Below are 26,957 nucleotides of genomic sequence, written 5' to 3'. Positions count from 1 at the left end.
AATATTTTGTATGAATACTTCTTTGAAGCAATCTCTCCAAAATCTCCAGCGACAGAACTGTTTCCAGCAAGCTCGAATGGTTTTGTTTTTAATAAATAGACTTTCCGGTATTGAATCCCAAATTGTCCTGGTGAGATCCATCTTGCTTAATTTTGAAGTTTTAACTCCCATCTCTTTCCGACCAGGAAACGTAAAGCCATCTTTTTGTTTATCCCCTCCACTCGCTGGCGGGTATCCGCTTCCGACGGTTCGGGCCTAGTTTGTCACCGTGACACTATGGAGCCTAAATGGAGCTATCTCTCCCTCCCTCGTTTTCACAAACTGAGGGGAGGGAGGAGTTGGGAAATTCCAGCACTTTCTCGGAACACACTTCCACCCGTCCTCTTTTGGATCTTAGCGACTAGCTACGTCAAGTGACCGTTACATTCTTTGTTGATTTTGGAAGTTGGGAGGAGAACGAAATAAAGAGGAAACACTTTGGCCACCTAGGCTTCGAGGCCCGACTCCACACACCTAGAGTTGAGTTAACTGTGACCTTCCCTTCGGTACACATAAACGCCACAAGATAGCTGGACTGCATAACTCTCACATGATGAGGTAAACTAAGTGTTTCAGCCAGTACGTCTTTCTCTTATTAAAATAAAAAGTAACCGGGTGCCGCAAAAGTCATCTTTTCTTCTTCTGCATCGCGGCGTCGTACCCGGACCCGGATTGGACCTGGGAAGATGGCTGCCCATGTGCTATTTTAATGTCCTCAGTTGCTGACCCCTGGTTGGTTCCTTGACCCTCTAAGATGGTGGCGGGATGGTTATTTCTACAGAAGTCGGCCACCCAGGATGGCGCTGTTAGGAACCCTTGTTGGTCAACGGTATAAAATTGCTTACCATCTCTGCCTCTCGAGACAGCATCCAAAGTGCCTGTGCTATTACATTTTTTAATTGGGGTGGGCGGCGATCGCGATGGAGAAAAGAGGGAGGTTAGAGAGAGACTGCTCAGTGTCTCAGACTGCTCGCTGTTCGCTCTCAATGAGTGGCTGATCCCTTCCTCATCCGAAGGGTCTATGGAGTCCTGATAGGTGCAGCCCGGACTGGTGCTGCCCCCGCTGCTTTGGCTCCTCTGTCGGCCCCTCATCATCTGGAGCCCGTGGCCCCTCCGTCGCTGGAGGTTGTTGTTCTTGCGGAGGGGGGGCGTGAATGAGGAGGGGGTTCTTTGGGCTGACAGGGCGGTACAGACCATGGGGAGAGCCAACGTGCACTGCGGAGACACGGCCAGCCTCAGGCTGTCCTCCAGGGTGGTCTGGAGGCTGTCCACTGATCCGTCACTCAGTGAGGTATCGCTCATTGCGACCTAAGGAGAAATATAACCAACCATTAGAAAAACAGTCAACCTCATGCCCGGTGAAGACCAACAAGGCAATGACTACCACCAATAAGAGACACTCTAACCACCGCCCCTTAACATTCAATGGTGTTACCATCATTGAATCCCCCACTGAATCCTTGGGGTTACCATTGACCAGAAACTCAACTGGACTCACCACATAAACACAGTGGCTACAAGAGCAGGTCAGAGGCTGGGAATACTGCGGTGAGTAACTCACCTCCTGACTCCCCAAAGACTGTCCACCATCTACAAGGCACAAGTCAGGAGTGTGATGGAATACTCCCCACTTGCCTGGATGGGTGCAGCTTCAACAACACTCAAGAAGCTCAACACCATCCAGGACAAAGCAGCCCCGCTTGATTGGCACCCCATCCACAAACACCCACTCCCTCCACCACCGACGCTCAGTAGCAGCAGTGTGTACCATCTACAAGATGCACTGCAGCAATTCACCAAAGATCCTTAGACAGCACCTTCCAACCCCACCACCACTTCCATCTAGAAGAACAAGGGCAGCAGATAAATGGGAACACCACCACCTGCAAGTTCCCCTCCAAGCCTCTCACCATCCTGACTTGGGAAATATATCAGCCGTTCCTTCGCAGTCGCTAGGTCAAAATCCTGGAATTCCCTCCCTAACGGCATTGTGGGTCAACCCACAGCACGTGGACTGCAGAGATTCAAGAAGGCAGCTCACCGCCACCTTCTCAAGGGACAACTAGGGATGGGCAATAAATGCTGGGCCCAGCCAGCGACGCCCATGTCCCGTGACCGATTAACAAAAAGAAATCTCCCAATTTCTGACTTTTGGAGGGGGTGTAAGTTAAATGGATGTGGAACGAAATTTGAGTTAAAAGGTGGGGTTAGAATATAATTAACAGTGCTCATTGAACTTTTAACAGCTCTAACGTAACGGCCTATTTGAGATGGTTCTGTTATCACTATTCCTGATCTTTGAATTTTGGTTAATAAAATTATTTTGATCCAAACCATGAAACTTTTTGCCTTTGTCCTTTTAGTAGATACCTGGGTTTTCAGATTCTAAACAAAGATAATTTTTGCTGATCTCCACGAGGGATCATAACAGTATCAAAAGATCAGAGGAACAATTCTGACCAAGAACGCCCTTCATCCCATTTCTTTTTGTCCATCCTTCCAGAGTCCCACTGGTGGCACAGTGGTTGGAACTGGGTTCAATTCCCAGCTTGGGTCACTGTCTGTGTGGAGTTTGCACGTTCTCCCCGTGTCTGCGTGGGTTTCCTCCGGGTGCTCCGGTTTTCTCCCACAGTCCGAAAGATGTGCTGGTTAAATGCATTGGCCGTGCTAAATTCTCCCTCAGTGTTACCCGAACAGGTGCCGGAGTGTGGCGACTAGGGGATTTTCACAGTAACTTAATTGCAGTGTTAATGTTGGCCTACTTGTGACACTGATAAATAAACTAAGCTTTAAACAATCATAGAAGTATCATAGAATCCCTACAGTGCAGAAAGAGGCCATTCAGCCCATCGAGCCTGCACTGACAACAATCCCACCCAGGCCCTAATCCCGTAACCCCATGTATTTACCCTGCTAATTCCCCTAACCCACACATCTTGGGGCAATTTAGCATTCCCAATCCCCCTAACCCACACATCTTGAGGCAATTTAGCATGGCCAATCCCCCTAACCCACGCATCTTGAGGCAATTTAGCATGGCCAATTCCCCTAACCCGCACATCTTGGGGCAATTTAGCATGGCCAATCCCCCTAACCCACGCATCTTGGGGCAATTTAGCATGGCCAATCCCCCTAACCCACACATCTTGAGGCAATTTAGCATGGCCAATCCCCCTAACCCACACATCTTGGGGCAATTTAGCATGACCAATTCCCCCTAACCCACACATCTTGAGGCAATTTAGCATGGCCAATTCCCCTAACCCGCGCATCTTGGGGCAATTTAGCATGGCCAATTCCCCTAACCCGCGCATCTTGGGGCAATTTAGCATGGCCAATCCCTCTAACCCGCACATCTTGAGGCAATTTAGCATGACCAATTCCCCCTAACCCACACATCTTGAGGCAATTTAGCATGGCCAATTCCCCTAACCCGCACATCTTGGGGCAATTTAGCATGGCCAATCCCCCTAACCCACGCATCTTGGGGCAATTTAGCATGGCCAATTCCCCTAACCCGCGCATCTTGGGGCAATTTAGCATGGCCAATCCCCCTAACCCACGCATCTTGGGGCAATTTAGCATGGCCAATCCCCCTAACCCACACATCTTGGGGCAATTTAGCATGGCCAATCCCCCTAACCCACACATCTTGGGGCAATTTAGCATGGCCAATCCCCCTAACCCACACATCTAGAACAAGGTTCTAGTCTCCCGATTCCTGCTGTTTGCTAATCCAGTCCACCGCCCCACACTCCCTCGGAACCAACCCCAGTTCCAGCTGTTAATAACCCGAACCTCAGGTGACCCACCTGTCGCTGGAGGGACCAGGCCATGTTGGAAGACTGCAACAAGGTCCAGGAGGCAGAAGAGGGGATCTGGGGCAGCTGGTTGCTATGCTCCTTCTCTCCGGACGAGAGGGCCACTGGCTGGAAGATCTCTGTTTCACATTGAAGGCAAGCAGCGGAAGAGGGTGTCTGGAGAGGGGTCACTGAGAAAAGAAACCGAGAGATAAGTCAGGACACTTCTCACTCAGAGCTGGGATCAACAACAACGACATGTGTTTATGCAGCACCCTTTACACAGTCCAACTTTCCATCGCACCTCATAGGAGTGCCTATCGAAGACGACATTAACACTTAGCCAGATAAGGAGCTGCCCAGAAGTTTAGTCTCAGAATCACACAGCGCAGAAGAGGCCTTTTGGCCCATCGGGTCTGCACTAACACATGAGAAACACCTGACCTTCCACATAATCCCATTTACCAGCACTTGGCCCAGAGCCCTGAATGTTATGACGTGTCAAGCGCTCATCCAGGTACTTTATAAAGGATGTGAGGCATCCCGCCTCCACCACCCTCCCAGGCAGCGCATTCCAGACCATCACCACCCTCGGGGTAAAAAAGCTTTCCCTCATATCCCCCCTAAACCTCTTGCCCCTCACTTGTAACTTGTGTCCCCTCGTGACTGACTCTTCAACTAAGGGGAACAGCTCCTCCCTATCCACCCTGTCCATGTCTCTCATAATCTTGTACACCTCGATCAGGTCGCTGACTGATAAAGTGTACATGAAGTTTGAGTGATACAGAATCACGGACAATCAGAAATGTCTAACATGGAGGGAACACCAGCCTTGCACACAGTGCTGTCATAGAGATGGCACCGCCCAGCTTCTTAAAGGTACATTGTCTGCACTGACACACACACACAATATCACAACAGCTTGGCTCAGTTAGTAACACCCTCATCTTTGGATCAGGAGACCCTGTGTCCAAGGCCACACTTGAAAACCTAAGCACTTTATCCATGGTGAAACATAAGAACATAAGAACATAAGAAATAGGAGCAGGAGTAGGCCATCTGGCCCTTCGAGCCTGCCCCGCCATTCAACAAGATCATGGCTGATCTGAAGCGAATCAGTTCCACTTACCCGCCTGCTCCCCATAACCCCTAATTCCCTTATCGATCAGAAAACTATCTACCCGTGATTTAAACATATTCAACGAGGAAGCCTCCACCACTTCAATGGGCAGAGAATTCCAGAGATTCACTACCCTCTGAGAGAAGAAGTTCCCCCTCAACCCTGTTCTGAACCGGCCCCCCCTTATTTTGAGGCTGTGCCCTCTAGTTCTGGTTTCCCTTCTAAGTGGAAAGAATCTCTCCACCTCTACCCTATCCAGCCCCTTCATTATCTTATATGTCTCTATAAGATCACCCCTCATCCTTCTAAACTCCAACGAGTACAGACCCAATCTGTTTAATCTCTCCTCATAAGCTACACCCCTCATCTCCGGTATCAACCTGGTGAACCTTCTCTGCACTTCCTCCAAGGCCAATATATCCTTTCGCAAATAAGGGGACCAAAACTGCACACAGTACTCCAGTTGTGGCCTCACCAGTGCCCTGTACAGTTGCAGCAAGACCTCCCTGCTTTTATATTCTATCCCCCTCGCGATAAAGGCCAACATTCCATTCGCCTTCTTGATCACCTGCTGCACCTGCAGACTGAGTTTTTGCGATTCGTGCACAAGGACCCCCAGGTCCCTCTGCACAGTCGCACGATGTAATTTTTCTCCATTTAAATAATATTCCAATTTACTATTATTTCTTCCAAAGTGGATAACCTCACATTTGCTAACGTTATATTCCATCTGCCAGATCCTCGCCCACTCGCTCAGCCTTGAGTGATTGCTCCAACACAAGATGTCTCCCTCAGGTGGCCCATTCTAGTCTTTCAGGTGGACAGGTCCCTCGACGTTAATTCCAAGGGTTTCTCAATGTCCTCACCAACACTCTAGCCTCAGTCAACATCACTGAGACCAGACAAACTTGTTAATCATCTCACTGGGATCCTCCACCTCTTCTCATGGTAATTGCGGATCTTCAGTCGCTGCATTTCATTATCTGTTATATGATGCAATGTCTAAACGTGAATTCTTAATCTATCCACTGTGCTTAGCACTGCTGCCTCACAGCGCCAGGGACCCAGGTTCAATTCCCAGCCTTGAATCACTGCCTGTGTGGAGTTTGCACGTTCTCCCCGGGTCTGCGTGGGTTTCCTTCGGGTGTTCCAGTTTCCTCCCACACTCCAAAGATGTCTAGGTTAGGTTCATTAGCCATGGTAAATTGCCCCTTAGCATCCAAAGGTGTGCAGGTTAGATGGATTGGCCATGCTAAATGGCCCCTTAGCATCCAAAGGTGTGCAGGTTAGGTGGATTGGCCATGCTAAATTGTCCCTTAGTGTCCAAAGATGTGCAGGTTAGGTGGATTGGCCATGCTAAATTGCCCCTTAGTGTCCAAAGATGTGCAGGTTAGGTGGATTGGCCATGATAAATTGCCCCTTAGTGTCCAAAGATGTGCAGGTTAGGTGAATTGGCCATGCTAAATTGCCCCTTAGTGTCCAAAGATGTGCAGGTTAGGTGGATTGGCCACGTGAAATTGCCCCTTAATGTCCCAAGATGTGCGGGTTAGGTGGATTGGCCATGCTAAATTGCCCCTTAGTGTCCAAAGATGTGTAGGTTAGGTGGATTGGCCATGCTAAATTGCCCCTTAGTGTCAAAAGATGTGCAGGTTAGGTGGCTTGGCCATGCTAATTGCCCCTTAGAGTCAGGGGGTTAGGAGGATAAATACCTTGGGTTATGGGGATAGAGACTGATGGGATTGTTGTTAGTGTCAGCTCGATGGGCTGAATGGCCTCCTGCACTGTTGGGATTCAATGAGTTATTCTATTCCGTGCGATATTGCACCAATCGAATGGATAGAGAAGTGAAACCATTCCGAATGATCGGCAGATTAGATTCCGAGGATAAAGTCTGGAAAACGTGCTGGTTAGGGTGCATTGGCCGTGCTAAATTCTCCCTCAGTGTACCCGAACAGGCGCCGGAGTGTGGCGACTAGGGGGATTTTCACAGTAACTTCGTTGCAGTGTTAATGTAAACCTACTTGTGACACCAATAAATAAACTTTAAACTGATCCCTTTTCTGCCTTGGCACTCTCCCACTTTCTGGACTCATTGCTGGACTAAGGGGCATTTATTTTCCTTTGTAAGTTCTACACCTGAAGGGCAGACCTCAGTGATTCCTCTGGGAATCTTTGCTGTGGATGGGGTGAGGAGGCAGCTCCTGAGTTGACCTCAGCTGGAAAGTGGGATCAAACTCCATGTTGATGCCATTGATCCAACCAACTGAGCTAACTGGCTCCCCCACAGGACACTTAGGGAACTGGTGTGGTCTTGTGGTACAGTGGGGTTCGTGTCCTGGTCTTTGAGCCAGAAACCCGGGTTCGAGTCCCATCCCAGGACTTGGTGGCCAAGGAAGGTGCATCCATAACAAAGGTTGTGAATGTAGCCCAATCCATCACCAAACCAGCCTCCCATCCATTGACTCCGTCTACACTTCCTGCTGCCTCAGAAAAGCAGCCAGCATAATTAAGGACCCCATGCACTCCAGATATTCTCTCTTCCACCTTCTTCCGTTGGAAAAAAGATACAAAAGTCTCAGGTCACGTACCAACTGACTCAAGAACAGGGAAGAACAGGGACAGTGAAGAAAGTTATCTCCAATTGCAACGTGATCTTGATCAATTGGGCCAGTGGGCTGACGAATGGCAGATGGAGTTTAATTTAGACAAATGCGAGGTGATGTATTTTGGTAGATTGAACCAGGGCAGGACTTACTCAGTTAATGGTCGGGCGTTGGGGAGAGTTTTAGAACAAAGAGAGTGAGGGGTACATGTTCATAGCTCCTTGAAAGTGGAGTCACAGGTGGACAGAGTGGTGAAGAAGGCATTCGGCATGCTTGGTTTCATCGGTCAGAGCATTGAATACAGGAGTTGGGACGTCTTGTTGAAGTTGTACAAGACATTGGTAAGGCCACACTTGGAATACTGTGTACAGTTCTGGTCACCCTATTATAGAAAGGATATTATTAAACTAGAAAGAGTGCAGAAAAGATTTACTAGGATGCTATCGGGACTTGATGGATTGAGTTATAAGGAGAGGCTGAATAGACTGGGACGTTTTCCTCTGGAGTGTAGGAGGCTGAGGGGTGACCTTATGGAGGTCTATAAAATAATGAGGGGCATAGACAAGGTAGATAGTCAATATCTTTTCCCAAAGGTAGGGGAGTCTAAAACTAGAGGGCATAGGTTTAAGGTGAGAGGGGAGAGATACAAAAGGGCCCAGAGGGGCAATTTTTTCACAGAGGGTGGTGAGTGTCTGGAACAAGCTGCCAGAGGTAGTAGTAGAGGCGGGTACAATTTTGTCTTTTAAAAAGCATTTAGACAGTTACGTGGGTACGATGGGTATAGAGGGATATGGGCCAAATGCGGGCAATTGGGATTAGCTTAGGGGTTTTAAAAAAAAGGGCGGCATGGACAAGTTGGGCCGAAAGGCCTGTTTCCATGCTGTAAACCTCTATGACGCTATGACTCTAAGAACAGCTTCTTTCCTGCTGCCATCAGACTTTTGAATGGACCCACCATGTATTAAGTTGATCTTTCTCTGCACTCTAGCTGTGACTGTAATATTCTGCACCCTCTCCTTTCCTTCTCCCCTGTGTACTCTATGAACAGTATGCTTTGTCTGTATAGGACGCAAGAAACAATACTTTTCACTGTATCCCAATACATGTGACAATAATAAATCAAAATCAAATCAAATCAAATACAGGTTGAGTATCAACTTGTACGTCCTCCAATGCCCCAATGGTTGGTAGTGAGAGTGGGAGAGATGTAGATGTAGGGATCATTATTAGCATACAAAGGGATCTAGGTGTACAGATCCACAGTTCCCTGAAGGTGGCAACTCAGGTGGACAAGAAGGTCTATGGCATGCTGGTCTTCATCGGTCGGGGCGTTGAGGATAGGAATTGGAAAATCATGTTGCAGCTGTATAAGACTTTGGTTAGGCCGCATTTGGAGTATTGTGTACAATTCTGGTCGCCACACTACCGGAAGGATGTTGATGCATTGGAAAGGGTGCCGGAGAGATTTACCAGGATGCTGCCTGGTTTGGAGGATATGGACTATGAAGAAATGTTGAACAAACTTGGATTGTTTTCATTGGAGCGTCGGAGGGGGGGGATCTGATAGAGGTTTGCAAGATTATGACAGGCTTGGATAGAGTGGATAGTCAGAGTCTTTTTCCCAGGGTCGAAGGGTGGGGAGTATAGGTTGAGGGTGAGAGGGGGAAAGTTTAAAAGAGAGGCAGGTTTTTCACACAGAGGGTGGTGAATGCCTGGAATGCGCTGCCGGAGGAGGTGGTGGAAGCAGATTCTATAACAACGTTCAAGAGGCATCTGGATAGATACATGAATAGACAGGGAATAGAGGGACATGGACCACGCAGAGGCAAGGGAGAGAAACAAAATTTGGGTTGTTATAAACAGCAAACGAGATAAATCAAAGCAAGGCTCAGAAGAACACCTCACCAGTAATCTGCTCTGTCGACACTGGCTGCGTCTCTGGAACGGTTTGGCCAGAATCTGAGTTCTCGGCTTGTGAAATGTAACTGTTGTTTGGCAGCGAGTTTGTTCTGTAAATTGATGTCTCCGTCGCTGTTAACATACTCACGTTGCCATTCTCAGGAACACCGGGGCTATCTGCTCCTCCCTGTCAACAGAAAGCACAACGCACTACTTACTTGTTCCCTTGAGACCCCCTCTGTCCCACCCACAGAACCCCCACCTTCACGTCGCACTTTCAATGCAGCAACACACGGATTGTCAAACAAAGTTGACGGGCATCAAGCGATGTTTAGATGAGTGACCAGTAGGCCAGGGTCAAGAGCTTTAGTCTGAGGAGGGGATACGGGCGCAGAGATTTAGGGAGAACACTTCAGGAGTGGGACTTTCCGCCCACACTAGCCCCGAAGCTGGAAAATCCCGCCCGAGATCAACAGATCTTTCCATGGTCCGCCCCTCGCCCACTACGATTCCCGTGGCAGGCGGAACGAGAAAATTCACCCCCAAGCTCAGGCAGCCAAAGGCATCGGGGCCGAAGGGTAGGGCATGGGTGAACAGAGCAAGAGGTTAGAACTGGCGGAGCGCCAAGATCTCAGAAGGTTAAGGGAAAGGAGGCGGGTAGAGAGATAGGGAAGGCGGGGGGAAGGGGGGGGGCAATGCCACCAAGGGGTCTGAAATCAAGAAAAGAAGGTTTAGCCAGGTGGGTATGTCCGTAGCTGTGCCCAGCAGGAACTTGAGTCACCTGTTTTCACCCCCAGCCTGCAGGACATCATAGGAAGCCTACCCAGCGATGGAGATTCTTCCAGCAAGATCACCAGAGCTTGGTAGGGTGCTGGAGAGAGTTATCGAACAAAGAGATCTAGGGGTACATGTTCATTGCTCTTTGAAAGTGGAGCCACAGGTGGACAGAGTGGTGAAGAAGGCATTCGGCATGCTTGGTTTCATTGGTCAGAACATTGAATACAGGAGTTGAGACGTCTTATTGAAGTTGTACAAGACATTGGTAAGGCCACACTTGGAATGCTGTGTGCAATCCTGGTCACCCTATTATAGAAGGGATATTATTAAACTAGAAAGAGTGCAGAAAAGATTTACTAGGATGCTACCGGGACTTGTTGGTTTGAGTTATATGGAGAGGCTGGGTAGACTGGGACTTCTTTCCCTGGAGTGTAGGAGGTTTAGGGGTGATCTTATAGAGGTCTATAAAATAATGAGGGGCACAGATCAGCTAGATAGTCAATATCTTTTCCCAAAGGTAGGGGAGTCTAAAACTAGACGGCATAGGTTTAAGGGGAGAGGTACAAAAGGGTCCAGACAGAGGGTTTCACACAGAGGGTGGTGAGTGTCTGGAACGAGCTGCCAGAGGCAGTAGTAGAGGCGGGTACAATTTTGTCTTTTAAAACGCATTCAGACAGTTACATGGGTAGGATGAGTATTGAGGGATATGGGCCAAATGTGGGCAATTGGGACTAGCTTAGGGTTTTAAAAAAGGGGCGGCATGGGCAAGTTGGGCCGAAGAGTCTGTTTCCATGCTGTAAGCCTCTGTGACCAGACACTGGATTCCCATTTGCTGATTATGAGACCTCTGGAAATGGGCCACACTTGTCCCCGTCATTGCATTTCCAAGCAATTCGCTGAGTGCAAGATGCTCTGGGACATTTCTGTGATAGTTCGCTATATAAAGTCAAGTTTTGGGGGGATATTACTGACATTGGATGGTCTTAACTCAGCCTGTGTTAGACTTGGGCCCTGCCTGCGCAAACACCTGGTCGGGAGTTGGCGCTACCTGCCCTGCCATCTCCCCTATGCCATCCCCTCCCCCGGGGAGAACCCTCAACCTACCTTCTCATCGCTTTCCCTCGTGCTCAGCTGAGGGGCGCTATCGTCCGAGCTCAGGTCATCGGCTAGAACCACGGAGGATGACTTGTCCGAGAGGAAGTCCGAGGTCAGGGAGAAAGCTTCTGTCTCAGCGAGGTGAACCTGGAATAAGAACTGGACCATCACCACCAAGTCCCGGCTTCCCGGCCCAATCGAGAGCAAACTGACGCACGGCCTGAATCCTGGATGTCTTCCGTTTCGATACAGGAATAGGCAGGGAATAAAGGGATATGGACTGCGTAGAGGCAAAGAGTCTTTAGCTTAGAAATGTCGGCACAGGCTTGGTGGGCCTGTATTTATTGTCTTAGGCTGCACTCCCTCTTTCATTACCTTTTATTGACGTTTTGATTGCACTTCAATCCCACATTCCTGATCTACGGACAGCCGGTGTGTGGCGGGGGTCGGGTGGACAGGGACGGTGAGGCCTTGTGGCCCTGCTCCTGGGCCTGGCCATACTCACCGTAAACAGGTCCAAGCAACGGCTGACCGAGGGGGTCGTCCGACCCGACTGTCTGCCCCTCTACCAGGGCTACATGCACGGCAGGGTGTCACAGGAGAGGGAGCATGCGGTGTCCATGGGCACCAGTGAAGTGTTCCGTGCCCGTTGGGCCCCACTGGGCCAGGGATGGATTACTGAGCATTAATCACGTATTGGTTTGATGTTTGAAGTTTCTTGACACCTTGTTTGTTTTGGGTAGTTCCCCTCTTGAAGGAGCTGCCCCTCTTATACTTTGTCCTCCAGTTTATTTGATTTAGTTTATTTGATATTGGCTTGATGGGCCAAAGGGCCTGTTCCTGGGCCGTGATTCTCTTTGTTCTTTGTTTGAGGCAAGAGAGCATGAAAATAGCTTTTTTTTAAACACTTATTACGATCTAGAAGGCGCTGCCTGAGAAGATGGTGGAAGCAGATTCAATCGTAACTTTATAAAGGGAAAAGTGAAGGGGGTAAATTTACAGGGAGATATGGGGCTAATTGAGACTTGTAATGACTTATTATTTGAGTTTGAAGTTTTATTTATTAGTGTCACAAGTAGACTTACATTAACGCTGCAATGAAGTTACTGTGAAAATCCCCTAGTCGCCACACTCCTGTTCGGGAACACTGAGGGAGAATTTAGCACGGCCAATGCACCCTAACCAGCATGTCTTTCAGACTGAGAGGGGAAACTGGAGCACCCGGAGGAAACCCACGCAGACACGGGGAGAACATGCAAACTCCACACAGACAGTCACCCAAGGCGGGAATCGAACCTACATCCCTGGTGTTGTGAGGCAGCAGTGCTAACCACTGTGCCACCCGTGCCGCCCTGATGGAGGTGGGGATATAGAGCGATGAAGCTGGAGACTGATAGTTTTTTAAAAAGTTTATTTATTAGTGTCACAAGTAGGCTTACATTAACACTGCAATGAAGTTACTGTGAAAATCCCCTAGTCGCCACACCCCGCCGCCTGTCCGGGTACAGTGAGGGAGAATTTAGCACGGCCAACGCACCCTAACCAGCACGTCTTTCAGACTGTGGGAGGAAACCGGAGCACCTGGAGGAAACCCACGCAGACATGGGGAGAACGTGCAGACTCCGCACAGAGAGTGACCCGAGCCGGGAATCGAACCCGGGTCCCTGGAGGAGAGAGGCAGCAGTGCTAACCCACTGGGCCGCCCCCACGAGTTTCCTCGCAAAAGTATTGAAGACGCGGCCCAGTTTGACAGGCTGTATGATGTGGATCACAGCTCTATAATGAACCATGACACTGTTCAAACGTCTGTTGCACAAGGAATTACCTCAGGCCTTGTAGTTAGAGCAGCTGGGAGAAAACTGGCGGTTCAGGATGGAGATTGGAGAAGATCGAGGAGGAAGAGTAAGACTCTAAATGCAGTAGACAACACAACGGCAGTTCATACATCTCTAGTGAAGCAATTACAGTGCAGCGGAACTCCTTCCACACAGTGCATTAGTTGTTTAGGAAGACTGGCATTGAGCCCGTTTATTATGTCAGACAGAGAATCCTCGGGGGGTGATTTGATCGAGATTTTCTTTTTGCGATGAGGAATGGGTTTGATGGGATTGACATTGACAAAGCATTTCCACTTGTCAGGGAAGACCAGGCTGAGAGGCCTTGATCGGGAAAGGCACAGATGTAAAAAATATGAAAGGAAAACAGCTGACCTCTTGCTTGTCGTGTTGGCAGTTGCGGCAGGTGGGTGAAGAGGTGTAATGGTGGAAGATCGATCCAGAAAGATTATCGATCATCAGTAGCTCATTCTCAAAGGTATCTCGTATGATTAGTGAGACGCTGTCCAGCCACAGATTCTCCTGCAGTGTTAGAGAGAGACATAAAACAATCCTTGCATTCAGACCGAACAGCCTTCCACTCATTATTGTTCTGTATGCTTCTGCATTGTGATGCTACTGTGCCTTTAAGATGTACATTTGTGTCATGCTTCTTGTGCAGGGTTTTTTTGAAAGCAGGCAGTTCGATGTATCGGGGTGCTGCTTTGTCTGGACATGGCAGTCCCTGTTGTTACTGCAGCAGCGTAATTGATCCTAAATGCTAAAATCTTTGTTCCAATCTGGACTAATGCAGGGTTGTTATTTTAGTGTTTTCCCCTGGGTTTTTCCAGAGTGGGGCTCGATTTGGTTGATTGACAGGTATGGTCATATGACCGGGCGGGACTAGGCTTACACAGAGAAATTAAGTCAGTCACTGCTGGGAAGGTGTACAGAGAAGCAGCCCTTTCCCTCTCCGAAGTTTGGAGACTGGGATCTGCCAGAAGCCAGGTGCCTGTCTGTATCTGTCCAGAGAGGTTAAAAGGCCGGAAACCTAGCATCCACGTGAACATAGAATCATAGAAACCCTACAGTGCAGAAGGAAGCCATTTGGCCCATTGAGTCTGCACCAACCATAATCCCACCCCATGCCCTATCCCCACAACCTCACACATTTACCCCACTAATCCCACTAACGTACACATCGCGGGACACTAAAAGGTAATTCAGGATGGCCAATCAACCTAACCCACACATCTTTGGGGTGTGGGAGGAAACCGGAGCATCCGGAGGAAAACGTGCAAACTGCACACAATGACCCAAGCCAGGAATCAAACCCAGGTCCCTGGAGCTGTGAGGATGCAGTGCTAACCACTGTGCCAACTTGTCGCATATCTGAGTTTGGTGCTAACTGGTTCTGAAGAAGGGTGTAGGTCTATGGGGATATTGCTTAAATTGATACTATAGAAATGGATAACTGTTAAGAATTATACATTGTCATGTCTAAATATTTTAATTGGTAAATGCTATGCTATTTCTTTTTGTTATATTTTAACTGTGTTGTAAAATAAAGTTAATAAAAGCTTCCTAGTGGGCCAATCGAGTGAACCATCTTATGCTCACTCTAATGCCAAAATCAAATAAAGTTGGGGTCTAGGCCAACTTTAAATATACCTTGGAGTTTCTGATCTGGTCTCTAATAGTCTGCCCAGGGTGTTTATAAAGACCTTGTTTGACTTTAAGCTTTAATAATGTTGGATGTAACCATGTGACAGAACCAAAGTACAGCTAATCTCCAAAAATGTCCAAAGATGAGCGAGTTGGGTGCATTGGCCGTGCTAAATTGCCCCTTAGTGTCCCAGGATGCATAGAATAAAGGGATTAGTAGGATAAATATGTGGGGATAGGGCCCAGGTGGGATTGTGGTCGGTGCAGGCTCGATGGGCCGAATGGCCTCCTTCTGCACTGTAGGGATTCTATGATTCTATGATCTCGCCGCTGTACAAAAGGTGATGGCCCAGTGGTATTATCGCTAGACTATTAATCCAGAAACTCAGCTAATGTTCTGGGGACCCGGGTTCGAATCCCACCACGGCAGACGGTGGAATTTGAATTCAATAAAAAATATCTGGAATTAAGAATCTACTGATGAAACCATTGTCGGAAAAACCCATCTGGTTCCCTTTAGGGAAGGAAATCTGCCGTCCTTACCCGGTCTGGCCTACATGAGACCCCAGAGCCACAGCAATGTGGTTGACTCTCAACTGCCCTCTGAAATGGCCGAGCAAAGCCACTCAGTTCAAGGGGCAATTAGGGATGGGCAATAAATGCTGGTCCAGCCAGCGATGCCCATGTCCCACGAATGAGAGAAGAGAGGTTGTGATAAAAGTAAATAAAATGGACAACCATTTTTTTTTTGTTGATGGATGAGACTGACATGAGATGCGGGCGTCACTGGCCAGATCAGCATTTATTGCCCATCCCTAGTTGCCCCTTGAGAAGGTGGCGGTGAGCTGCCTTCTTGAATCGCTGCAGTCCATGTGGTGTAGGTACACCCACAGTGCTGTTAGGAAGGGAGTCCCAGTTTTGACCCAGCGACAGTGAAGGAACGGCCGGTATATTTCCAAGTCAGGATGGTGAGTGGCTTGGAGGGGAACTTGCAGGTGGTGGTGTTCCCATGCATCTGCTGCCCTAAAAGTGTAAAGTTTGTTTATTAGTGTCACGAGTAGGCTTACATTAACACTGCAATGAAGTTACTGTGAAAATTCCCGAGTCGCCACACTCCGGCGCCTGTTCGGGTACACTGAGGGAGAATTTAGCATGGAAAATGCACCCTAACCAGCACGTCTTTCAGACTGTGGGAGGAAACCCACGCAGACACGAGGAGAATGTGCAGACTCCGCACAGACTGTGACCCGAGCCGGGAATCGAACCCGGGTCCCTGGCGCTGTGCAGCAGCAGCGCTAACCACTGTGCTTGTCCTTCGAGAGGGTAGAGGTCATAGGTTTGGAAGGTGTTGTCTAAGGAGCCTCGCTGAGTTGCTGCAGTGCATCTTGTAGATAGTACACACTGCTGCTACTGTGCGTCGGTGGTGGAGGGAGTGGATGTTTGTGGATGGGGTGCCAATCAAGCGGGGCTGCTTTGTCCTGGATGGTGTTGCATGTTTGATTTGATTTATTATTGTCACATGTATTAACATACAGTGAAAAGTATTGTTTCTTGCGCGCTATACAGACAAAGCATACCGTTCATTGAGAAGGAAAGGAGAGTGTGAAGAATGTCGTGTTACGGTCATAGCTAGGGTGTGGAGAAAGATCAGCTTTGTGCAAGGTAGGTCCATTCAAAAGTCTGACAGCAGCAGGGAAGAAGCTGTTCTTGAGTGAGTTGCTCTAGCGTGTTCGAGAGAGTCATAGAGGTTTACAGCATGGAAACAGGCCCTTCGGCCCAACTTGTCCATGCCGCCCTTTTTTTTAAAAACCCCAAAGCTAGTCCCAATGGCCCATATCCCTCTATACCCATCTTACCCATGTAACTGTCTAAAAGACAAAATTGTACCCGCCTCTACTACTACCTCTGGCAGCTCGTTCCAGACACTCACCACCCTCTGTGTGAAACAATTGCCGCTCTGGACACTTTTGTATATCTCCCCTCTCACCTTAAACCTATGCCCTCTAGTTTTAGACTCCCCTACCTTTGGGAAAGGATATTGACTATCTAGCTGATCTGTGCCCCTCATGATTTTATAAACCTCTATAAGGTCACCCCTCAGCCTCCTACGCTCCAGAGATAGAAGTCCCAGTCTATCCAGCCTGTGTGTGTTGCTGGTGAATGTTCAGTTACCTGTGCGGGCGAGATGTGTTTCCCGGGATCTGCCCTCTCTCCTTTCTTCTTGTTTCCTTTGTGGCCATTGTCCGGCCCGCCGCCGGGTCCCGGGGCTGACGTCGCGGACGGTTGGCAGCAGAGTCCCTGGGCCAGCTCCATCTCGATCTCGGCATCCAGCTCAGCATCTTCCTGCGCCTCCTTGTTGCTGTCGTCCAGATGCTTCATGAGGACAGCCACGACCACGTTAATCAGCACGAACTGAGCCGTCAGCACAAAGCTCACAAAGTACAGCGGCGAGATCAGCTGCAGGTTACTGAAGCAGCCCCGGTCATCGTGCGTGCAATCGCGCAGCGTGTCCTGGGTGAACAGGCGTGCAGTTACGGGAAAAGACTGACCCTTGTGCATTCCTATAGCACCCCGCGGCATCCCAAAGTCGCTCCACACTCAGTGAGGCACTTCCTGAAGCACAGTCATTGCAGGGAAACGCAGCAGCCTGCCGCTACACAGTAAGATCCCACAAACAGCAACCACCGGATCATCTGTTTCCCTCTGTGGTGTCGGTTGAGGGGTGAATATCTGTTGGGGGCGGGGGCAGGAGGACCCCCCCCTACTCTGTGTTTGAAATAGTGTCCACGGAATAATTACCTGCAAGTAGACCGGGAATGGGGAGGGGGCCCACACCAACACAGACACAATGGGCCGAACGGCCTCCTTCTGCACTGTGACCATTCTCTGGTTCTGTTCAGTGAAAGATGGCACCTCTGGCAGTGAGGCACTCCTTCAGTCCCTGTTCCCCTGACTATATGGTGGACACAGTCCATGGAGTAAGGCTTCTACCAGTTGGGGGGTGGGTGATTGAGGGGGGAGAAGGTGTGTGTGTGTGTGGGTGTGCATGTGTGTGCCTGTGAACATGTGTATACCTCTGTGCGCATGTGTGTGTGTGTATGTAAAGCTCTGTGCATGAGTGTGTGCGTGTGAGCTGCTGTATACCTCTGTGCGTGTGTGTGTGTGTGTACACCTGGGTGCATACTTGAGCGTGTGTGCATGAGTGTGTGCGCCTGTGTGTGTTGCTGTATACCTGTGTGAGCGCGTGCGTGTGTGTGTTTGATTAACATTGACTATTTTTCTGGGGGGGTTGGGGGGGAGGTTGGGTTTTCTGTCCTCTCCTATTACCCCCGCCCCCCCCCGGCGGCACCCCGAGTTCCATTTGTGGGTGAGAGAACTTTCTGACCCAGCTTCCAGCTGGGTTGTCAGTTTGAGGGGTTCCCCAGTCACTAAGTGGGGTCTGGAGCCTCGGCCTTTCAATGTGTCCCCGTGGATCACTGAACAAATCAAATCAATCCTCAACTCACCGCAGCCTCTCACAGGAATGGGCTGGACCCCGGCACGGTGAGGGTGAAAGGTCACAGGAATGGGCAAGACCCGGCACGGTGAGGGTGAAAGGTCACAGGAATGGGCAAGACCCGGCATGCTGAGGGTGAAAGGTCACAGTTACGGGCTAGACCCTGGCATGGTGAGGATGAAAGGTCACAGGAATGGGCAAGACCCGGCACGGTGAGGGTGAAAGGTCACAAATAGGCTTGACCCTGGCACAGTGAGAGTAAAAGGTCACAGTTACGGGCAAGACCGCAGCATGGTAATGGTGAAAGGTCACCGGAATGGGCTCGACCCCGGCATGGTAAGGGTGAAAGGTCGCAGGAATGGGCTTGACCCCGGCACGGTGAGGGTGAAAGGTCACAGTTCATTGATTAACTTGTTTGCATGAATGTCTTTTGCTCAAACAGCACAAAGAGAAGTTAGTTACCCACGCATTCCGTACGAGAACCGCACTCAAATAACATTCAATAGCTGGGGAAGGGATCCTCACACACGCAAAACATGCACACATCACGCATGTGAACACGCACACACTCGTGACAAAATGCACACACACACACTAATACACACACATACACACACAGGCACACAGACAAGCACACACACACACAGACACACTAATACACACAGACACACGCAGTTAGTACAAGCACATTGGGTATAAAGGCTATTCACACCAAACTGCGTTCAGCCTGCAGGATTCCAGCAGTCACAAGGCCACCAGGAGGCGCTGCTGCCCCTTTCTCAGCCCGAACAGCAGGGATCAGTCCCAACTTCCTACCTTCATTATCCCATTCCAGTTGTCCCCGGTTGACACTTGGAAGAGCGTCAGGAACGCCATGCCGAAATTTTCAAAGGTGGCGTGGCGGCTCATTCCCTCACAGGGGTGGTCCACGTCGCAAACTTGGAAACAAAAAGGAAAGAGTCAAAGCTGAGGAAAAGCCGATCAAACGGGGACCGGAGTCTGTGTCGAACTGGTGGCGAACCCACCATTTGCGACGTGAAGTCAAAGCGAGGGGCACGCGGCTGTTATTCCCCGAGATACAACCCCAGACAATGCAGCTTCCACCGGGGAAACTCGTTCACTAATTCCCACACAAACTGATGCAACTGCTGGTTTTTTTTATTCATTCGTGGGACATGGGCGTCACTGGCTGGGCCAACATTTATTGCCCATCCCTAGTTGTCCTTGGAGGGCAGTTGAGAGTCAACCACATTGCTGTGGCTCTGGAGTCACTTGTAGGCCAGACCGGGTAAGGACGGCAGATTTCCTTCCCTAAAGGACATGAGTGAACCAGATGGGTTTTTCCGACAATGGTTTCATGGTCATCAATAGATTCTTAATTCCAGCTATTTTTTATTGAATTAAATTCCACCGTCTGCCGTGGCGGGATTCGAACCCAGGTCCCCGGAACATTAGCTGAGTTTCTGGATTAATAGTCTAGCGATTATACCACTAGACCATCGCCTCCCCTGTTACGTGAAGCTGGATGATTTGAAAAGTTTATTCGTGTCATTCACACTGCAATGAAGTTACTGTGAAAATCCCCTAGTTGCCACACCCCGGTGCCTGTTTGGGTTACACTGAGGGAGAATTTAGCACGGCCCAATGCACCCTAACCAGCACACCTTTCAGACTGTGGGCGGAAACTGGAGCACCCGGAGGAAACCCATGCAGACACGGGGAGAACGTGCAGACTCCACACAGACAGTGACCCAAGCCGGGAATCGAACCTGGGTCCCTGGTGCTGTGAGGCAGCAGTGCTAACCACTGTTCGGGTAACACTGAGGGAGAATTTAGTACGGCCAATGCACCCTAACCAGCACGTCTTTCGGACTGAGGGAGGAAACTGGAGCACCCGGTGGAAACCCACACAGACACGGGGAGAACGTGGCCAGAATGGATAGGGACGGAGTTTCCCATCTCTGAGAGACATAAGCCAATCATTGCAGGTCATGTAACACGGTGCCAACCCACACCGCGACCCCAGTTCCTCAACCTGCCGACAGCACAATCGGCAACTCAGGAGTTCCGGATTGTCGGACCATCACCGCCAGCACGAGATGGCGGTACCAACCGACCAAAAACTTCACACGGTCACCTACCCAATTTACCAAACAGCTCGACACCCAGCGCCGCATAGATGAAGAAAAGGAGCATGAACAGCAAGCCAAGATTCCCCACCTGAAGGAGCAAGACACAGAAGATTAACTCTCGCCCGTTCGAAAGCGAGAGGCTGTCAGTATCGGACCGCAGTGCCGATCACTTGCCAGAAGCGACCGGCTAGAAAGGTCCAAAGGATAGCCGCATACATCAGCAGCCGCAGAGTACAAGGCCAGCGGTAGACAGCCATTAACACAGCCTCTTCTCTCCGTACCCGAGTACTGCAGACGGGAGCAGGAAGACATCAACTAAACAGCAGTAACAGACGCAATTTGTGTGAATGTAAAAGCAAAAATACTGCGGATGCTGGAATCTGAAACCAAAACAGAAAATGCTGGAAAATCTCAGCGGGTCTGACAGCATCTGTGGAGAGAGAATAGAGCCAACGTTTCGAGTCTTGTTGCCTCTTCAGACACCTCGAAATAGGATGAGATTTACACTGACAAAGGGTCATCCAGACTCGGAACAGACTCGAGGCTGGATAGACTGGGACTTTTTTCTCTGGAGCGTAGGAGGCTGAGGGGTGATCTTATAGAGGTCTATAAAATAATGAGGGGCACAGATCAGCTAGATTGTCAATATCTTTTACCAAAGGTAGGGGAGTCTAAAACTAGAGGACGTAGGTTTAAGGTGAGAGATACAAAAGTGTCCAGAGGAGCAATTCTTTCACACAGAGGGTGGTGAGTGTCTGGAACGAGCTGCCAGAGGCAGTAGTAGAGGCGGGTACAATTTTGTCTTTTAAAAGCATTTAGACAGTTACATGGGTAAGATGGGTATAGAGGGATGTGGACCAAATGCGGGCAATTGGGATTAGCTTAGGGGTTTAAAAAAAAAGGGTGGCATGGACAAGTTGGGCCGAAGGGCCTGTTTCCATGCTGTAAACATCTCTGAGTGTATTTGCTGGAATTTTAACGCCTCGTCCGTCCGAGGCCAACAGAGAATGCCATTCTGCGAGCCTTGCCCGCCCCGGTAAAGTTCCGACCACTGGCTCTAATCCCTCTCCAAAGATGCTGTCAGACCTGCCGAGATTTTCCAGAATTTTCTGTTTTTGTCTCAATTTGTGCTACCTGGCTTTCAGGGCAGCGGCAAAAAGAACTTAAACTTCCCCTCAATAAAATGTGAATTTAGTCCAGTTAAAACACGTCTCTGTCTCGTTACCTGTACGTGCGCGTCTCGCTGGCTATCTACCTACCTCCAGATATGTTGCTGCTTTATAATCCACCCACAGCTGCTGTTCTGTCTCACGGTGCCAGTGTTTATTCCTGCCTGCTGACATGGTTTTCTCTCACTCCATTCCCCTGTCAAAGGCCGGAATTTTGCTGTCCCGCCCGCCATGGGAATCGGAGCGGGCGAGCGGCGGACCATGGAAATGTCCGTTGACCTCGAGCAGGATTTTACGGTTTCGGGGCGAGCGAGGGCATAAAATCCCGCCCATGGTCCGTATCTGCCGATCGGTCTCTCCGACTGATTATCAACACTTACACCTGCTGAGTATAACTACTGATTCTGAAGAAACTGAGCTCCATGTCACAGCACCGCTTAAAAACTGACAAATGTAAATCATATGATCAGGAACTGTTTGATGGGGGTCAGTGTAGAGGGAGCTTTACTCTGTATCTAACCCCGTGCTGTACCTGTACTGGGAGTGTTTGATGGGGGACAGTGTAGAGGGAGCTTTACTCTGTATCTAACCCCGTGCTGTACCTGTCCTGGGAGTGTTTGATGGGGACAACGTAGAGGGAGCTTTACTCTGTATCTAACCCCGTGCTGTACCTGTCCTGGGAGTGTTTGTTGGGGACAGTGTAGAGGGAGCCTTACTCTGTATCTAACCCTGTGCTGTACCTGTCCTGGGAGAGTTTGATGGGGGACAGTGTAGAGGGAGCTTTACTCTGTATCTAACCCCGTGCTGTACCTGTCCTGGGGGGTGTTTGATGGGGACAGTGTAGAGGGAGCTTTACTCTGTATCTAACCCTGTGCTGTACCTGTCCTGGGAGTGGTTGATGGGGGACAGTGTAGAGGGAGCTTTACTCTGTATCTAACCCTGTGCTGTACCTGTCCTGGGAGTGTTTGATGGGGACAACGTAGAGGGAGCTTTACTCTGTATCTAACCCCGTGCTGTACCTGTCCTGGGAGTGTTTGATGGGGGACAGTGTAGAGGGAGCTTTACTCTGTATCTAACCCCGTGCTGTACCTGTCCTGGGAGTGTTTGATGGGGGTCAGTGTAGAGGGAGCGTTACTCTGTATCTAACCCCGTGCTGTACCTGTCCTGGGAGTGTTTGATGGGGGACAGTGTAGAGGGAGCTTTACTGTCTATCTAACCCCGTGCTGTACCTGTCCTGGGAGTGTTTGATTGGGGGACAGTGTAGAGGGAGCTTTACTGTCTATCTAACCCCGTGCTGTACCTGTCCTGGGAGTGTTTGATGGGGGACAGTGTAGAGGGAGCGTTACTCTGTATCTAACCCCGTGCTGTACCTGTCCTGGGGATCAGATCTTTGTTGAAATGCAAAACATGGTTTATTTTGCTCAATTGCAATCCAAAATATTATTTTATGGAAGAGACCCATGTGATTAGTATTTGAATGAATCTTTGCTAACTGCCACAATGTCTCCCTCGGGAACCTGTTCCACAACTTACTGAATTATTCACTCAACTATTGTTTCCACAGATTAGTTTTTGAATTGAAGCGGTGCAGAAGCTGGACCCACCCTCTCGCGCTGCTGTTCTGGGCAAGATGAAACAGCGTTGCTAACGTTATCTCGAATCCTAGAACAAGCCCAACTTTCACCATTTATCCTCGGAATCTAATCTGCCGTTCATTCGGAATGGTTTCACTTCTATATAGTCAGAAGCTTTTTCCCCAGGGCGGAAGAGTCAATTACTTGGGGGGGGGGGGGGTATAGGTTTAAGGTGCGAGGGGCAAGGTTTAAAGGAGATGTACGAGGCAAGGTTTTTTTTTTTTACACAGAGGGTGGTGGGCGCCTTGAAGTCGCTGCCGGGGGAGGCAGTGGGAGCAGATACGATAGAGACTTTTAAGGGGCATCTTGACAAATACATGAATAGGATGGGATTGGAGGGATATGGTCATTGGAAGGGTAGGGGGCTTTAGTTCAGATGGGCAGCATGGTCGGTGCAGGCTTGGAGGGCCGAAGGGCTATATTTTCCTTTGTTCATTGTTCTTTGTATATCCATTCAATTGGTGTGATATCTCATCGAATAGAATAACACATAGAATCTCTACAGTCCAAGAGGGCATTCAGCCCATCAAAACTGCAGCGACAACAATCTCACCCAGGCACTTACCTGTAAGCCAACATATTTACCCTGCTAATTCCCCCCCCCGGCACTAAGGGAGAATTTAGCTTGGCCAATCCACCTAACCCACACATCTTCCAGATTGGGGGAGGAAACCGGAGCACCCGGAGGAAACCCACGCAGACACGGGGAGAACGTGCAGACTCCGCACAGACAGTGACCCGAGGCCGGGAATCGAACCTGGGTTCCTGGCCCCCATGAGGCAGCAGCGCTAACCCACTGTGCCACCGAATGATATCATCCTATCATTGATCACCTAATGTGTCCCTCCGTGCTCCACTGCCAATCATGAAGCGGGCTTCCTCCGGTTTGCTCCCACAACCCAATCCTGTGCAGGTTGGGTGGATTGGCCATGCTACATTACCCCTTAGTGTCGGGCGGATTGGCAGGGTAAGTAAGTGGGGTTACTGTCAGTGCAGACTCGATGGGCTGAATGGCCTCTTTCTGGGCTGCAGGGATTCTGTTCTACAAAGCGAGCAAATTCTTTGCAAGCCAATCGAATGATTCCTGTCAGTCACATGACCTTTCCTTTCCCACCTCCCAAATAATTTTCGAACGAATGAACAATACAGATAAAAGGAAGGAAAACACAAACCACTTTTAAAATTCCCCTGTAAATTCCCTCACGACAGCGTCCATGAGAATAATCCCTAATTCCGGAAGATTCCAGAGCTGCCCTGAGTGGTGGACAGTCCATCTTACTTCATTGATGTATATCCGTCTCTTTAGACTTTGCCGGGGTCCGCAACCATCCGGGCACGTGCGTCCACAAAATCCCCTTCCTAACCCCCAACGCTATTTGGATATTTTGCTGTAGGGTCTGCCACAGGCCCCACCCCCCAAGTGACCCACCAGGCAACCAGCCTTTTCCATAGATTTCTGTGGTTCAGGAGGCCATTCGGCCCAACAGGTCTGCAGTGGCCCTTCAAAAGAGCACTGCAGCCAGGCCCACTTGGCCTGCTCCATCCCCACAACCCCAAGCGTTTAGCATCGTCAATCCCCTTAATCAGCACATCTTTGGACACTAAGGGGCAATTTAGCATGGCCAATCCACCTAACCTGCACATCTTTGGACACTAAGGGGCAATTTAGCATGGCCAATCCACCTAACCCGCACATCTTTGGACACTAAGGGGCAATTTAGCATGGCCAATCCACCTAACCCGCACATCTTTGGACACTAAGGGGCAATTTAGCATGGCCAATCCACCTAACCTGCACATCTTTGGACACTAAGGGGCAATTTAGCATGGCCAATCCACCTAACCCGCACATCTTTGGACACTAAGGGGCAATTTAGCATGGCCAATCCACCTAACCCGCACATCTTTGGACACTAAGGGGCAATTTAGCATGGCCAATCCACCTAACCTGCACATCTTTGGACTGTGGGAGGAAACCGGAGCACCCGGAGGAAACCCACGCAGACACGGGGAGAATGTGCAAACTCCACACAGACAGTGACCCGAGGCCGGGAATCGAACCCGGGTCCCTGGCGCCGTGAGGCAGCCGTGCTAACCACTGTGCCACTTTTAAACCACCCCCCCCCCCCTCGTCTCCAATAATTTGTCTAACGAACCAATGGGAGTGAGATACTGAGCAAATATTTTTGTTGAGACACATTGCTGATTTTTCTTCTGGATTTGCCCACCACATTGTCGAGGGATTAAACTCCGATCACTGAATACTCCAGGGTAACAGTTGAGAACCCTTCGGCCGGCGTGGGAGCCCAGACGGATTTTTACCCTCCAACATGGTGGCTCATTGTTATTCGTGACCGGAAAAGCGCGGCTGTGATTGGCTGATCCCGAACCGATTGAGCATCCAACGGGAGATCTCTTGATCACTCCGTGAGGTCCAATCAGTCGCTGGGAACTCGGCGCAGTCCACTCTGGAGGAAACCCCTTCACGCCCCCTCTCAGGTTTGAGGCTGAACCCATGCAAGCTCTCCCTGAAAATAAAGAAAATGGACGCTCCCATCCAAGGCCTGTGGCTTTACCTGAGGCAGGGCTTGTACTACAGTGTCCAGCAGAGCTCTCATCCCAGTCGCCATCTTCAGTAGTTTCAACACTGAGGAAAATCAAAATGAAAGTTAGGTTGAGACGTGAGGGTGGGAGGAGGCTTCCACAGGAAGTAGCTGAGGCCAAAACGTTGTGTGATTTCGAGAAGAAATTAGATATAGCTCTTGGGACTAAAGGGATCGAGGGATATGGGGGGGGAAGGGGGGGAATCAGGATATTGAATTCGATGATCAGCCATGATCAAAATGAATGGCGGAGCAGGCTCGAAGGGCCGAATCATAGAATCCCTACAGTGCAGAAGGAGGCCATTCGGCCCATCGAGTCTGCACCGACTACAATCCCACCCAGGTCCTATCCCCATAACTTCATACATTTACCCTAACTAGTCCCCCTGACTGTAAGGGGTAATTTAGCACGGCCAATCCACCTAACCCACACATCTTTGGAGTGTGGGAGGAAACCGGAGCACCCGGAGGAAACCCACGCAGACACAGGGAGAATGAATGTTCCCGACGGTGGGGGGAGTCCAGAACACGCGGTCATAGTTTGAGGTTAAGGGGTAAACCTTTTGGGACTGAGTTGAGGAGAAATTTCTTCACCCAGAGGGTGGTGAATGTGTGGAATTCACTCCCACAGAAAGTAGTTGAGGCCAAAACATTGTGTGATTTCAAGAAGAAATTAGATATAGCTCTTGGGGCTAAAGGGATCAAGGGATATGGGGGGGGAGGGGGGATCAGGATATTGAATTTGATGATCAGCCATGATCATAATGAATGGCGGAGCAGGTACTAAGGGCCGAATGGCCTCCTCCTGCTTCTAGTTTCTATGTTTCAAAGAATTGTGACAATAGGGAACATGCTCGAAAAGGCCATCGATTCATAGACTTTTAAGTAATTCAGTTGATTAAGTTTATTTACTCGCGGTCACAAGTAGGCTCACATTAACACTGCAATGAAGTTATTGTGGAAATCCCCTAGTCGCCACACTCTGGCACCTGTTCGGGTACATTGAGGGAGAATTTAGCATGGCCAATCCACCTAATCCGCACATCTTTGGACTGTGGGAGGAAACCTACGCAGACACGGGGAGAATGTGCAAACTCCGCACAGACAGTGA

General features: G+C 49.6%; 1 protein-coding gene across 1 annotated transcript in view; it reads right to left on the bottom strand.

Annotated features, from left to right (window-relative positions):
* Positions 1 to 666: 666 nt before the first annotated feature.
* LOC144509464 (voltage-dependent T-type calcium channel subunit alpha-1I-like) overlaps positions 667 to 26,957 on the bottom strand; it is a 232,987-nt gene continuing 206,696 nt past the window's right edge. The window contains exons 27-35 of the mRNA XM_078238374.1: positions 25,820 to 25,890; positions 20,450 to 20,528; positions 19,125 to 19,246; positions 16,985 to 17,323; positions 13,544 to 13,690; positions 11,343 to 11,480; positions 9,468 to 9,648; positions 3,852 to 4,030; positions 667 to 1,347 (exon numbers count right to left, since the gene is read on the bottom strand). Coding sequence (XP_078094500.1) covers positions 667 to 1,347; positions 3,852 to 4,030; positions 9,468 to 9,648; positions 11,343 to 11,480; positions 13,544 to 13,690; positions 16,985 to 17,323; positions 19,125 to 19,246; positions 20,450 to 20,528; positions 25,820 to 25,890 — 1,937 coding nt within the window. The remainder of the gene's footprint in view (positions 1,348 to 3,851; positions 4,031 to 9,467; positions 9,649 to 11,342; positions 11,481 to 13,543; positions 13,691 to 16,984; positions 17,324 to 19,124; positions 19,247 to 20,449; positions 20,529 to 25,819; positions 25,891 to 26,957) is intronic.

Source organism: Mustelus asterias, chromosome 21 (genome assembly GCF_964213995.1).
Source record: "Mustelus asterias chromosome 21, sMusAst1.hap1.1, whole genome shotgun sequence".
NCBI lineage: Eukaryota > Metazoa > Chordata > Chondrichthyes > Carcharhiniformes > Triakidae > Mustelus > Mustelus asterias.
Note: the sequence above shows the minus strand (reverse complement) of the source record. Positions and strands in the feature narration are given on the sequence as shown.